Here is a 15,448-nt window from a genome sequence, read left to right as displayed (position 1 = left end):
AAGAGACAATTTTACCTTATGATGAAGTTGTGACAATGTTGTTGAGACTATATATGATCAGCCATAACATTAAAAACACTTACATAATAAAGCAAATAACACTGATTATCTCATTACATAGGGGCCTAGACTGTGATGTCTAGACAACTGGGTCAGAGCATCAAAACAGCAGGTCTGGTGGCCTGTTCCTGGTATGCAGTGGTCAGTACCTAGCAAGTACCTAGCAAAAATCCTCAACTAGTAAACCAGAGGCAGAGGCCACACCTTACAACTTACAGGACTTTATGGCATTACTGCTAACCTCTTGGTGCCAGATACCACAGAACACCTTAGGAGGTCTAAGCCTCAGCAGGCAACGTATATGTAAATGTGTTGTATTGCTCCTCTATTTTACCAACTGCTTTATTATTAAGTGGCTCCAAATACAAAACTACAGAAACAAAAGGCTTCGTCACAAACAAATAATCATGTATTTATATTTCTGAGATGCTTAATGTCTGTAGCTTAGCTTGCTTCTTTAGCTCTGCACTAGATCCAAGAGGCTAATGAGCTACCAATCAGTAGAACCCTATAGCCACTAATTAGCATTGTGCAAACTAGTATTCCTACATCACCACAGACTTTACACAGACCTACATTAGTCTTGAAGCTCTAATGAAAAACATGTCATAGCTGATTGATTACATTTGGGCTAAGGAGGTAAATTGTGTACATGTAACTTTTGGCAAGACTGCTGTTTCGTGGGTTCATGGGTTATACAGAAGAAGAAAAAGATGACAAAGAAAAAATAAGTGCAGAAGAAGAAAGCCTGCGATTTCATTTTTATTACGTACTTAAGCAAATCTCTGCTTGCAACCGAATCAAACTGCCAGAATGACTCATCTGTTTTTATAACCCCTAGACTACAGCTTATTACCCACGTTCCAGGTCTCCGAAACAGCAGAGCTCCACTCTCTTCTCTATCTCTCCACTTAGCAGGTATGTGGAGGCAACTCTTCCAACAGGGCTTTATGTAAAACATTCACCGGTTTTACTGCTACAGGGAGAGATGTGTCACACTTAAGAAAAGCACATTATGCCTTTACTGCTGCAGAACCATTTCTCGCGTGCCGAGCTCCATTTCGCGCCCGTTTTAATATGTTTATTCCTCTGAGGGGGGTTTCAGGTGCGACTGCGCAAGAATAGAACATCATTCTCAGTTTCCAAGGAGACATTTGAATCAGTCGCAAAAGTGTCAATCAATCGTGGCACTTCCAGGTGGGAGCCATTCTGGCTCTTTGTTAGGTGGAAACCTCAAACCAAGGGCTGCTGCTATCCTAGGAGACACAAAATACCAATCTAAAATTCACCTTTGCGATGAAGGACTGTGTATATTTGGAATGTGTGTCCGTTCCGTAAGCCTTGGTGTGTCCGATCCAGTGCCCTCTCATTCAGACCAGCACAGATGAGGGTTATCACTGAATTCATGCGCTTGTGTCCTTCCTATGTCCCTCTCTCGCTCGTTCTCTCTCTGTTTTGAACATTATTATCACTGGCATTTGCCATAAATGCCCTTTTCAAAACCTCTCTGTATAATTTGTTTCAGTGTAATGATGCGTCCTGTAGCTTATCTGTATTCTGTGGAAGCGCAGAGTCTCTGTGTGTGTGTGTGCGTGTTACTATGGTTATGATGGTACGTTAAAATGAATTATATATATATATATATATATATATATATATATATATATATATATATATATATATATATGAACTCGAGAGCTGCACAGGGTTAAAATTCCACCCCAAATGTCTCTCAAGGTCTCTAAAACTGTCCCCCACATGCTTCAATTTTCCCTTTCCAAAATACCCAACACCATCCCCTTACCATCCCCATAGTGCCCACCACCATCCCCTCCCATCCCTGTAGTGTCTATTACCATCCCCATGTTAATAGGCCCCTTCCTGTAGTAAAAATCACTGTCCCCACCCTATCCTCATTGTACCATCACTGTCCTCACTCCATTGCTGTAGTGTCCATCATCGCCTCCACCCCATCCCCATATGTCTCATCACCATCCCCACACCATCCCCATGATACCAATCACCAGCCCTACCCCATCTCAAAATGTCGCTTCTTTGTCTCCAACCCATCACAGTAGTACTCATAACCTTCATAACCCCATTCCTGTTGTGCCTATCACCATCCAAATCCCTGTCCCCTAGCCCATCTCTGTAGTACCCACAACCACCCCTACCCCATCACTATAGTACCTATCACTGTCCCTATGCTATCTCTCTTATACTCATCGCTGGCCCCACCCCATCTCTGTAGTACCCATCACTATTCCAACCACATCCTATACACAGCATCACTGTCCCCACCGTAGTACCCCTCACTGCCCCACCTCACCCCATTGTACCTCTCCCCCTGATTCATCCCTGTAGTACCCATGTTCCCACTGTTCCAACTACATCCCCACACACTGAATCGCTGTCCCCACCCCATCACTGTACTGCCCATCACTATTTGAATGTTTCAATTACGTCACGCAAGCTGCATTACCGTCCCCACTCCATTTGCCATAGTACCCATTACTGTCCCCACCCCATCGTCATAGTACCATCACTGTCCCCACCTTATCCCTGCAGTACCCCTTACTGCCCCCACCTCATCCCATTGAACCCATTACACTCCCCCTGACCCATCGCTGTAGTACATCCCTACTCCATCACTGTAGTACCTATCACTCTCCCTCATACACCCCATCTGTAGTACTCATCTTTGTAAAAATAATCAGGAAATAAGTGCATTAAACATGTGTACCTGTTAGGCGGGGTGGAGAAGACCCCCAGAATGATGTCTCTGCCGTGCATGCGTATGATGGGGCTGGTGGACTGCAGCAGGTTGAAGTAGAAGTGGGAGTCGCCTGGAATGGAGCAGTTCAGCCTGGCCTTCAGAAACGACGTCCACTGCTTCTCCAGCACACGCTGAGAACCTCCCAAATCACCTTTACACACACGTGCCACGCGTGACACCATTACCTAATATACAGACAAACACACACACACACACCATTTTAAATAACATGAAACAAGCATTGAATCAAATCTATATTACTAGATATTTGCTTAAAAACATTACAAGCTATTACCAATTATTCACATCAATATTTCATGTATATTTTAGATATTTGTATATTTTTTGTTACACACATTCAATCAACCCATAGTTTGATTAATGTTGCATGCCTATTAAAAGTAATAGTAATATGCTTAGTATATGCTCTGTGCTTATTTAATGTTAGATGTGTCCAGAGTGATGAACAAAAGTGTAGATTATTCAAATGAGTTATTATTATTTTTATTTATTTTTTTTTTAATGTAAAATGGTTTTATATGGCTACAAACTCTCTTTTCCTACTAGTGTCAGCATAAAAAGTTGTTGTTTTTGGTGATGACAAATTACCTTCTCCAGATAGTTGAACTCCATAGCCATCTCTCTAAAGAAGAAGTAGATATGAGGTCCCCATTCCACTGCACTCACAAAGTAGGGCTCTGAGACACACACAGACGCGCACACATAAGCATACACAGAAATACTGGTCAAATGTTAAGAACTGTGTCAGTACAAGCAGTGTAATTGGTGTTCATATGCTAAGCATGGGTTTACAATTTTAAATCATGCTCAGAGCAACTTTTTCTTTCTTTTTAAAAAATAGAGTCTGGAGAGAGTCTGGATCCAATAATTTCACAGAACTAGGAGTGTTCTGCAAGGAAAGAGAAAATGTGAAAATTCCTAAAACAACAACAGAAAGCCTCTCAGTTGTTCCAAAAAAATAACTGCAAGCTGTGCTGTCTGCCAATGGGTCTGACATTTTCACAAGCACAGTATATATACAGTACATATATTGTTGCACGAAACCATGTATCTCCAAAATGGTAACTTTACAGAAAAAGGCAAAAATGTCCTAAACTTTGAATGGAAGTCAAGTTTTTAGAGCATTTGTATTGGTCTATTCATCCAGGATTATTTACACAGTATACAGGGCAGCTACAGGGTTCAAACCATGATACATGGTTCTCATTGGACAGCAGTGATATACATTATAGGGCTGTCTATATACAGGGCTATCTAAACTTTAGTATATCCAAAAAGTAAGAAATAGACAGACACACACACACTCACACATTCACAAACAGCACTGTGTAATCGTGTAGAGGGCTCTCTAATCCAGGGTGGCTATCAAGTTCAAATAAATAAACACTATCATCTAGAACTGATAGAATTGAGCCACAGCTATTCCATTTGGAGCAACAGCAGTAACCACAACACGTCTAAGAGAGATAGGGAGGGAGGGAGAGAGAGAGACTGACAGAGAGCGAGAGAGAGAGAGAGTAAACCACAGATAAAGCCACTAAAGCATATGTGCCCAGGATAACAAATCAGCGGTCATGGAGAGAACGATCAAGCAGCTCTCTGTGGTCTCTCTCTCTATCTGAATGGAACATGTGATCACATACAGTGACTGGAGCTGTTTTCTCAGTAAATAGAGGCTTTAAAGACCCCAGATGAACCCTTGTTACTAAAATTAAACTCCAGAAATCCAAAAACTGTTGAAAGCATGTAAAATGCTTCCATTCAAATGACTGGATTTGTCATGTTAATGACATACAATGACTGTTGTGTTATGTACATTAATAAAGTAGTGTATATTTAAATATTAGTGTGGCACATTATTATCTACTTACTCTCTCAGTCATTGTCCTTCGTTCTAAGGATATATAAGTTCAAATATATAAACATTGTCCTTCTTTCTAATTTAAAATACTTATAAAATACTTTCATGTCTGTATATAAAGTGGTATATAAATAGGTTCTCCTCCTTTACAGAGACACACTACTGTAGCATAATTCATTCTAAATAGAGATGCACTGGCTGCATATATATATATATATATATATATATATATATATATATATATATATATATATATATATATATATATATAGTACTGTTAAAGGGCTTCTGGTCCTGTCATAAATAATGGCTGAGGCTACTACACGTAGTTTCTAAATACACCCATAATTCAACCATGATCACACGGCCGAGCGGTGGGACATATTTAACTCATTTGTGATTGAAACTTAGCTTAACTGGCTAATGTTGCTAATGTTTACACAGACTTAGTGGTAGGAATTCAACACGTCAGATTTGATCTCCCCCAAAGTGAAGCACAGTAAGCGCTAGTTTCTTTAGTCTGTGCACTCAGAGATGTGATGTGGTGTTGAACATAAACCTGCTTTGCAAAACCAGTCACTACAGAGCTGTGGGTGGCTGTCCAGATGGCAGGGCTCAACATCCCTCCGGACATCTTCCGCCCACTTGTGGAATCGATGCCACATCGAGTTGCTGCACTTCGCCAGGCTAGAGGGGGTACTATACGGTACTAGCTCTTGTCCAACAACTTGGCATGTCAGTGTAAATAGAAGCCATTCTAAAAAACACTGGCCACCATTTGTGTTATTCGAGCTCCATAGAAAGAAGGACAATGACTGAGAGATTAAGTAGATAATATGTGCCACACTAATATTTAAATATACACTGCTTTATTAATGTACATAACACAACAGTCATTGTATCATTAACATGACAAATCCAGACGTCTGAATTGAAGCAATGCATTGTGGTCTGAAGTAAGAAATGTGATCAAGCGTAATTATTGGGTTTAAACCAATGGCTTTGCTCTAATATGACTACTGACGTACAACTGGTCATCGATCTACAGGCCAACTGACACTCAGATGCAACGCATCTGTGGTTCAGAAAATAACCAGCAGAAAGCTCCCTAGTGAGAGTGACTCACCTCTGAACCACTTGGAGTCGTGTTTGATGGTGCGGAGGGCCGGGCTGTCTCCCAGGCTGCGGTAGATTACAGCATCGATGGCCAGGAAATCTGTCACTGTACCCGTGAACAGGCTGCCCTCTGTGTCAAAGGTCACAGAGTAGAGGTCAGTTTGCAGGGGAAAGGATCGAAACTCTGACACAGAGTGCAGCACGTCAATAAAAAGAGACACCACTAAAGTCCTACAGGACTGTCATATACCCTTTAACCGAATTTGACTCCATAGGAAGTGTTAACAACTCTAAAATCACTAGATTTCCATATAATCTCATTAGAAAGTAAAAATAATAAAAAAAATGATTAATTACATATTCAACTTGAAAATGTATAATAAATGATAATTTTACAGGAAAAGAATATTGTTTCTTATGTTTAATGTATGTTAAAGCAACACTATGTAGAATTTTTACCTTGAAATAACATCTTCAAATGATGGTGATTTAATAGGGAGAATAGGCTTGCTGTCGTTGCTACACCGAGCTTGGCATGCTGCTAACTGCACTAGCAAGAAACGTGGGCAGGATAATGCTTGCAGAAACTGTGTAATGCTGCGTAACTCGAGTGTAAAATCCAGTAATTTCACTGTACTAGGTCAGTCCACATGCTTCTTTCACTTTCAGTGACGGTTCTGTATCTCTCAGCTCATCCAGAAAAATGTGTCCCCTAAGGGGTGGCTCAAAGTCAGGATTACACGTCCTGACTGTAGGGGGAGCCCAGGAGCAAGAAATGTAAATTTTCAATAGTGTTGCTTTAAAGGCTCCATCTCTTAAAAAAGGACATTTCTTTTTTTTTTAAATAAACATTTAAGTAATAAATGACGTTATGAAATAACTAAATAAAAACTTTTGAGAGGAGGCACATGCCTGAAGCCCCTCCTCCCTAATCTATCATCCTAAGTGTAAAAATCTTGTTCACGTGTCTATAACAAATCAGGGCAAACACATAATTACAGGCTCCAGTATATAGCAACTCAAGCAATAACAGTCGTCCTGTTATTATCTATAGCATTTCTATCTGCCCATTTATCGTGAAATGTGAAGAGAAGCTTGTGTTTTTAAATAGTGTACTTTGTTTATATGGCAGCGACGAAATGCTGGAGGTGTGTATTTTACTTTATGTGTGTATACCTGCAAACAGAGCTACGTTGGCATGTTTGGGGTCATATGGACATCTGGCCATTCCACTGATGGGCTCTCCTACCATTTCCAGAGTGTCTCTCTAAACACACACACAAACATTGAGAGAAAGACATAACACTTATGGACCAGTCACAATAAACCACACACACATCAAATCCCTTTTCCCTGACCAGCCACTGTAGCCCAAAGCTGTGGCTAGCTGGGAATGGGAGCTGGAAAAAGTTCTAAAAATAAATCTGGACTATCTAACATCACTCAGCGTACACCGACACTGAACTAGTGAAACACTGACGGCAACAGGGCTCGGGTATTGTTAGGAGGTTGCTGTGGTATTTTAGATTGGTGCGAGGGTACTTTCAGGAGGTTGCTGTGGTATTTTAGGTTGGTGCGAGGGTACATTTAGGAGGTTGCTGTGGTATTTTAGGTTGTTGCTTAGGTATTTTTAGGAGGTTGCTGAGGTATTTTAGGTTGGTGCTTGGATAATATTAGGAGGTTGCTGTGGTATTTTAGGTTGGTGCTTGGGTAATATTAGGAGGTTGCTGTGGTATTTTAGGTTGGTGCTTGGGTAATATTAGGAGGTTGCTGTGGTATTTTAGGTTGGTGCTTGGGTAATATTAGGAGGTTGCTGTGGTATTTTAGGTTGGTGCTTGGGTATTATTAGGGGGTTGCTGTGGTATTTTAGGTTGGTGATTGGGTATTATTAGGAGGTTGCTGTGGTATTTTAGGTTGGTGCCTGGGTATTATTAGGAGGTTGCTGTGGTATTTTAGGTTGGTGCCTGGGTATTATTAGGAGGTTGCTGTGGTATTTTAGATGGGTGCAAGAGTACTTTTAGGAGGTTGCTATGGTATTTTAGGTTGGTGCTTGAGTATTATTAGGGGGTTGCTGTGGTATTTTAGGTTGGTGCTTGGGTATTATTAGGAGGTTTCTATGGTATTTTAGATTGGTGCTTGGGTATTATTAGGAGGTTGCTGTGGTATTTTAGGTTGGTGCTTGGGTATTATTAGGAGGTTGCTGTGGTATTTTAGATTGGTGCAAGAGTACTTTTAGTAGGTTGCTATGGTATTTTAGGTTGGTGCTTGGGTATTATTAGGGGGTTGCTGTGGTATTTTAGGTTGGTGCTTGGGTATTATTAGGAAGTTGCTGTGGTATTTTAGATTGGTGCTTGGGTATTGTTAGGAGGTTGCTATGGTATTTTAGGTTGGTGCTTGGGTATTATTGGGGGGTTGCTGTGGTATTTTAGGTTGGTGCTTGGGTATTATTAGAAGGTTGCTGTGGTATTTTAGATTGGTGCCTGGGTAATATTAGGAGGTTGCTGTGGTATTTTAGGTTGGTGCTTGGATAATATTAGGAGGTTGCTGTGGTATTTTAGGTTGGTGCTTGGGTAATATTAGGAGGTTGCTGTGGTATTTTAGGTTGGTGCTTGGGTAATATTAGGAGGTTGCTGTGGTATTTTAGGTTGGTGCTTGGGTATTATTAGGGGGTTGCTGTGGTATTTTAGGTTGGTGATTGGGTATTATTAGGAGGTTGCTGTGGTATTTTAGGTTGGTGCCTGGGTATTATTAGGAGGTTGCTGTGGTATTTTAGATGGGTGCAAGAGTACTTTTAGGAGGTTGCTATGGTATTTTAGGTTGGTGCTTGAGTATTATTAGGGGGTTGCTGTGGTATTTTAGGTTGGTGCTTGGGTATTATTAGGAGGTTTCTATGGTATTTTAGATTGGTGCTTGGGTATTATTAGGAGGTTGCTGTGGTATTTTAGGTTGGTGCTTGGGTATTATTAGGAGGTTGCTGTGGTATTTTAGATTGGTGCAAGAGTACTTTTAGGAGGTTGCTATGGTATTTTAGGTTGGTGCTTGGGTATTATTAGGGGGTTGCTGTGGTATTTTAGGTTGGTGCTTGGGTATTTTTAGGAAGTTGCTGTGGTATTTTAGATTGGTGCTTGGGTATTGTTAGGAGGTTGCTATGGTATTTTAGGTTGGTGCTTGGGTATTATTGGGGGGTTGCTGTGGTATTTTAGGTTGGTGCTTGGGTATTATTAGGAGGTTGCTGTGGTATTTTAGATTGGTGCCTGGGTAATATTAGGAGGTTGATGTGGTATTTTAGGTTGGTGCCTGGGTATTATTAGGAGGTTGCTGTGGTATTTTAGATTGGTGCTTGGGTATTATTAGGAGGTTGCTGTGGTATTTTAGGTTGGTGCTTGGGTAATATTAGGAGGTTGCTGTGGTATTTTAGGTTGGTGCTTGGGTATTATTAGGAGGTTGCTGTGGTATTTTAGATTGGTGCTTGGGTATTATTAGGAGGTTGCTGTGGTATTTTAGGTTGGTGCTTGGGTATTGCTAAGAAGTTGCGCTGGTATTTTAAAAACATATTAGGTTACTTTTGGGAGGGTGCTGTGGTATTTTAGATTGGTGCTTGGGTATTATTAGGAGGTTGCTGTGGTATTTTAGGTTGGTGCTTGGGTATTGCTAGGAGGTTGCTCTGGTATTTTAAAAACATACAAGGGTATTTTTGGGAGGTTGCTGTGATATTTTAGATTGGTGATAGGGTATTTTTTAGTATTTGTGGTATTTTAGGTATTTTTATGCTAAACAAAGTGGTGTCCATATGTCTGTAAATAAATTACGATGAACTATTTTTTCATCCTATATTATTGTCACTAAAACCAAAGGTCAATACTGTGCCACCCAATACAGGCACAGACAACATATTGCCCAACACTACACTGTAATACTGTCAGTCCCCTGTATACGCTGTTCTTTTACTCCTAGTCAATACACAGACAAAAGAAGATCTGCTTGTACGCTCTTTATCTAATACAAAAGATTAAATCGATAAGCTTTAGTGAACATTTAGAGTTTCACATAAGCCTACAGATCAAGTAGTGTAAAACACTATTACAAATATGATATAAAAATTGACTCTCCTACTCCCTCACACACACTCTTTCTCTCTCACACTCTTGCTCACTGACACACACACACACACATAGATAAGCTGCAAGGCTGTTGTTAAGAGAAAATAAGCAGCTTAAACCCTAAACAGTACTCATTTAGAGCTGAGAAGGTGTTAAGAGAACAAAAATCACAGCAAACTACAACATTTCTGTGCTCTGTTTCCCCCAAAGCATTTTAGTTTCAAGATCAGTATTCAGTGTGAAGCTCGGTCTACCTTTTAAGAACCATCTTTGTAATAAGGAACCCCTTTTGTGCTCTATGGAAACCCAGTCCTGCATAGTAGGGATTTACAATATGGACCAGATTCATAAAACTAAAAGTCCTATAAATAAAGTTACTGTTCTTAAACATTCAGTCCTGTTCTTAAACATTGGACACAATCAGCTCTGTCCTTACCACTGTATTCGTACTAAGTGACCTTGGTACAAGACCGCCAAAATCTCAATGTTAAAGAGCTAATGCATACTAATGACCAACATGGGCAGTTGCTAAATTATACTAAAAAGGTAAAGGTGCACGTATTTGTCACTGTACAGTGTACAGCGAAATGTGTCCTCCGCATTTAACCCATCTTGTAGTGAACACACACTCACACACACACATGTGTTAGGGGCAGTGAGTACACACACACACCCAGAGCGGTGGGCAGCCATCTCCAGCACCCGGGGAGCAGAGGGGGGAAAGGGCCTTGCTCCAGGGCCCAGCAGTGGCAGCTTGCCGAGCCCGGGAATCGAACCAACAACCCTGTTATGGGTTCGATTCCCGGGCTCGGCAAGCTGCCACTGTTAGCTATGGTAGTTTAGCTGGTTGTCAGGTGGCTGCTAGATCATTTCTCAGGTAATGCACACTGGGTACTACTGTATTTTAGGTGGTTTTTAGGGTGTTACTAATCAGTTCCTAGGGTATCCACTATTAAGGTGTTAGGTATTAAGTAGCTGCCAGGTTAGAAGGGTATGCCTAGGTGGGTTATGGTATTTTAGCTGGTTGTGAGGTGGCTGCTAGTTTGTTTCTAGGCTACTATACGGTGGTTGCTACTGTATTTTAGGTGGTAGTCAGCTCATCGATTGCAGATTTATCTTAGGTGGTTGCTGAGATGTTATTAGGTGGTTGCCACAGTGTTTCAAGCTGTTTCTAGAATGAGGTTAAGCAGCTGCTATGTTGTGCTACATGGTTGCTACAGTATATTACACTAGGGTGTTGCTGAGTGCTGCTATGTGGTTGTTGTGGTACTGGAGGTGGTAACTAAGATCTTATAAGGTAGTTGCTGTAGTATTGGAGATATATTGCTAGATGGTCCCTCTAGTTTTATAATGGTTGCTAAGGGGTTGAAAGGTGGTTGCCGTGGTGTTCCAGGTGGGTGTTAGGGTACTGCAGTTCTGGTGTTTGACAAAAATACTGTATAGGTTGTTCTGAGTTGGTGACAAAATTGTATAGTATAGTTCTCCTCAAACTATTTTTTTTTTTTATCCTGAGCCACGTTCAAAGCAAATTATAATTATACTTGAATTCTGTATTTTTTAAAGCAATTTACCTTCTCATCATATACTCCCACAACTTCAGCTGGGATGTTTGATCAGTTCAAACAGATCATAGTGGCTTTTCAATATTAGCTGAATATGTATCTATGCATAATATATTGGCCATTTGCACACATGGTCAAACATGTTTACCTCAAAGGTTAAAGCACAGCAGTAATTTTTCTTAACGAAGGGAATGTGATGTTTGCTCTTAATGCTATCTATATGCAAAACAAGGTGTAACCATGCTCTATGGTTGTGTGTTTTGAACAACATGGCTTGATGTTTTTTGATTTTTTTTTCAAATATTGCAAGGTGTATCACAGTCTTTGCCCATGTCATGCAGCCCTACTCTACAGTAGCTAACAGCACCTATTAAAAGGGCACAGCCGGTGATGACAGTGTAAACCACTGAAATGCCAAGACAAATGCTTCCAATAACATCTTTCTAGCCGCTGCAATACAGAATAAAGCAATCGTAAATCATCGAAAGAACTGCGGCGCATTGTGTGGTTCTGACTATGCACACTGGCTTCTCAGCCTCGCCACATGTTTACTCAGTTAGATGCCAGTGTGGATCGTTTTTCTGGAGTTTCCGCAGCCTGTGGGCACCATGGTGAGGTCACTCACAGTGTAATTGGCACACAGCGGGTTGAAGGCGTTGGTGCCGCACACAAAAAGCCCACCATGCTGACTCAGCAGAACCTTCATATAGTTACGGCACTCCTCCTGAAGAAAGAGAGAGAGAGAGACAGAGGGGTGGGGTGAGGGAGAAAGGGGAGAAAAGAAATATTAAACAGCGGTTCTGCTTACACCACATAAGTGGTCTTTCTAAAGATATGTTTGCTGAATGAAGTTTGCTTCTTTAGCTTTGCTCTGACCTAACAAGTAAAAGAAGCTTACACCCCACCAATTAGGACTGTGCAAACTGCATACCTGAACCCTTGCACCCTAGCCATAAGCTTTCAGATCTAGCAGACTTAATTAGGTGCTTCCTGACACTGTATAACAAAGTTTTACCCATATAATTTGGTATATGGACAAAAGTATTTGGCCATCTACTCATTAAAACTACAGGAACTTTTATGACATCCCATTCTATCCCATTGCAGCTCCAACAACACTCTGCGACCCCGCTCTGCCACTTCATGGCTGAGATACTGTGGTTCCTAAATGCTTCCACTTTTCAATAATACCACTTACAGTTGATGGTGGAATATCTAGAAAGGAAGAGATTTTACCAACTGACGTTGCAACGGTGGCATCCAATTACAGTGCCACTCTAGAGTTCAGTGAGCTCTGCATTACTAGGGGCTTGATGACTTAGCCTGAATCAGGGTGCTGGAATACAGCCACAGTTGGCTGCAGTTGGGCCAGGCTTGGGCCATAATCAACATGTCATAACTGGCCATAAGTGCCATAACTGGGACACATTAGCCCCAAAATCATCTGTGTGGCCAGTTTTGTTTTCTACATATTTCCATTCCATATGTTTGATTTTCAGGTCAATTGTCTTGGATGTCGTGGGAGTTCATCCAGTTCATGTGGTTAAACAAATAGTAAGTAGCTGCATTATCACTGCAATGCACACAGGGGCCTTAAGAAAAAGGAGTTCTGAGATCTGTAGACAAGCATGGTAGCTGGCATTAACTCATTAATAACTGAGCGTATTATATAATTATTATATAAGCCTAATATAGCTTTTTCTCTGAATTTTTGCCTCTTGTTCACATAAACACAGCATTTAGCGATCTGATGTTTTTAAAAGCTCTCTCCAGGGATTTTTGAGATTTTTGAGAAGTAACTGTTTTTAGTGTTTTCACACAGACAGGCAAGTGTAGTTTTTTTTTAAACGCTGATCATGATGTTAACTTGTGCATGCAAATGACTAGGTTTACTCTTTCATTACACAGTGGCAGAATGTTCTGGCCTTAAATTTAGGGAAAGCTACAAAAGCTCCATTTCTCTGGCTGATCAGGAGTGTGTGAGTAATTCAGAGACAGCAGTGTCACCACCGATTTTTGAGACTTTGTTGTGATGTTATGGAGACCTGATGTTTGAACGACACACATGTTTTTTTTTTGTCAATTGTTCTCCCCAATATCTCCCAATTTGGTACTGCCAATTTACCCACTCTCGACACTAGTAGGGTAAGGACTCAACACATGTCTCCTCTGATTTTGAATGGCTGCTAATGAGTAAAGCACCAGAACCCCAGCTCCACCACACCAGCGAGAAAGCACGGCCAATTGTGCTCTCTCTGACTCCGGCTACTGATGGCAAAGCGGCATGCCAGCGGTGAGCGGTGAGGGTAAGAGGGACCAATAAATTTCCTAAAATTTCCTACAGTGATCAATATTGAGCAGCTTAGGCCTTACTGTTTTCTTGAGAGTGGAAAATAGCTAGATTGAGAAATGCTTCAGAGACAGAGAGGCGATGCAACTCACACTGATGCCTGATAACTACCGATAGCAGGTTAACAGAACTGGTTTCATTTAAAAGGTAGAAAAATTTAGAATTCCTTATAGATTAGTGACTTAGTATGCAAGTTATTTCTTGTGCACATTTAAACCAACCAAAGTCGCACCAAAGTGCTTTACACTACAAGAATAAAATAAAACAAAGTAGGGAAAGTAAAATAAATAAATAAAATAAAGAATAAAAAATAATTATTTTAATAAAAAACTAATATATATATATATATATATATATATATATATATAATAAATAACAAAAAAAGTACTTAATACAGCATAGAAAATTCACACTGCACAGGATTTAGCTATTTACGAAGGCTAATCGATGTAAGTACGTTTTAAGTATTGACTTGATAAGTAATGATGACGGAGCATGTCAGATCTCAATAGAAAGACCAGAGAGAGCTCAATCACCCTTGAGCTTTTTCTTAGTCTTGGCAGCCCTCAGAAAAAGCTGGTCAGCAGATCTCAAGGCTCTTGACGATGTATGTAGATGAAATAATTTGGCGATATAAGCGGGAGCCCGACCATTTAGTGCTTTAAAAACCCACAATAAAACTTTCTGAACAGAATTTGAGGCCATTATAGAGATGCTAATATTGGTGTAATGTGCTCCTACTTTTTCATACCAGTGAGTAGTCGAGTTGCTGTGTTTTGAACCAAGTGTAGTCGTGCTGGTGCTAGTGCCCCATAAAGTAGTGAGAGACAGTTGTCCAAAAGCGATGAAATAAATGCATTAATCACCTTTTCCAGGTCTTTGGCAAACACAAATGACTTAATCTTTGGGATGTTTCTAATGACTGATGTGGTTTAAGCCTCCAATCTCACCCTGGAATATGTTTTACCTTTTAATGGTAGCTACATTAGCCTTGTGGTTAAATCAAGTAAATCAATATTTAAATCTTGCTGAAAATGTTGACAAAAAATCACTTGCGTACTGCATTGCCAGCCATAACGTGGGCCTCACCGTGCAGCTCCACCGCAGGACTCAAACTGCATCTCACTCGTATTAACAGTTCATTATGGGACCATTTTCCAGACATTATGGAACGGGGGGTCACTGGAACAACATGCTAGCACTTTTATGGTGCATATCTGCCTTTGATGGTAATGGAGGTAATTGCCTGTTTTAACTGTCGTTTAAACACAATTCTCCCACTAGAGCAAGCCAGCAAGCTACTAAATAAACAGGGCAGTACATTCAAGAGTGAGGAATGCTTTGGTTCAGTGATGGATGCCAGTAAAAGCCTTTGAAGACATTATGTGTATTTACTGAAAGCGCTGCATCAGGGGCCTACTGCGCCGCTGCATCAGGGGCCCTACTGCGCAGCTGCTTCCTGGGGACCGCTCTTCTCTTTGTCCAATGACTTTGGCTGGACCTCCTGATGCAACTGAACTCAGAGGGGGTTGACACTGAGGGCAGTTCTCTGAAGTGATTAGCTGGAGTGTCGAGAGCTCCGATGGTGTTACAGATGCTTGG

General features: G+C 40.8%; 1 protein-coding gene across 1 annotated transcript in view; it reads right to left on the bottom strand.

Moving 5' to 3' along the window:
- sema6ba (sema domain, transmembrane domain (TM), and cytoplasmic domain, (semaphorin) 6Ba) overlaps positions 1–15,448 on the bottom strand; it is a 200,409-nt gene that overhangs the window by 41,193 nt on the left and 143,768 nt on the right. Inside the window, exons 6-10 of the mRNA XM_072668471.1 lie at positions 12,122–12,220; positions 7,011–7,101; positions 5,845–5,964; positions 3,446–3,534; positions 2,804–3,021 (exon numbers count right to left, since the gene is read on the bottom strand). Coding sequence (XP_072524572.1) covers positions 2,804–3,021; positions 3,446–3,534; positions 5,845–5,964; positions 7,011–7,101; positions 12,122–12,220 — 617 coding nt within the window. The remainder of the gene's footprint in view (positions 1–2,803; positions 3,022–3,445; positions 3,535–5,844; positions 5,965–7,010; positions 7,102–12,121; positions 12,221–15,448) is intronic.

Source organism: Salminus brasiliensis, chromosome 23, assembly GCF_030463535.1.
Source record: "Salminus brasiliensis chromosome 23, fSalBra1.hap2, whole genome shotgun sequence".
Lineage (NCBI taxonomy): Eukaryota > Metazoa > Chordata > Actinopteri > Characiformes > Bryconidae > Salminus > Salminus brasiliensis.
This window is presented reverse-complemented; position numbering and strand designations above follow the sequence as displayed.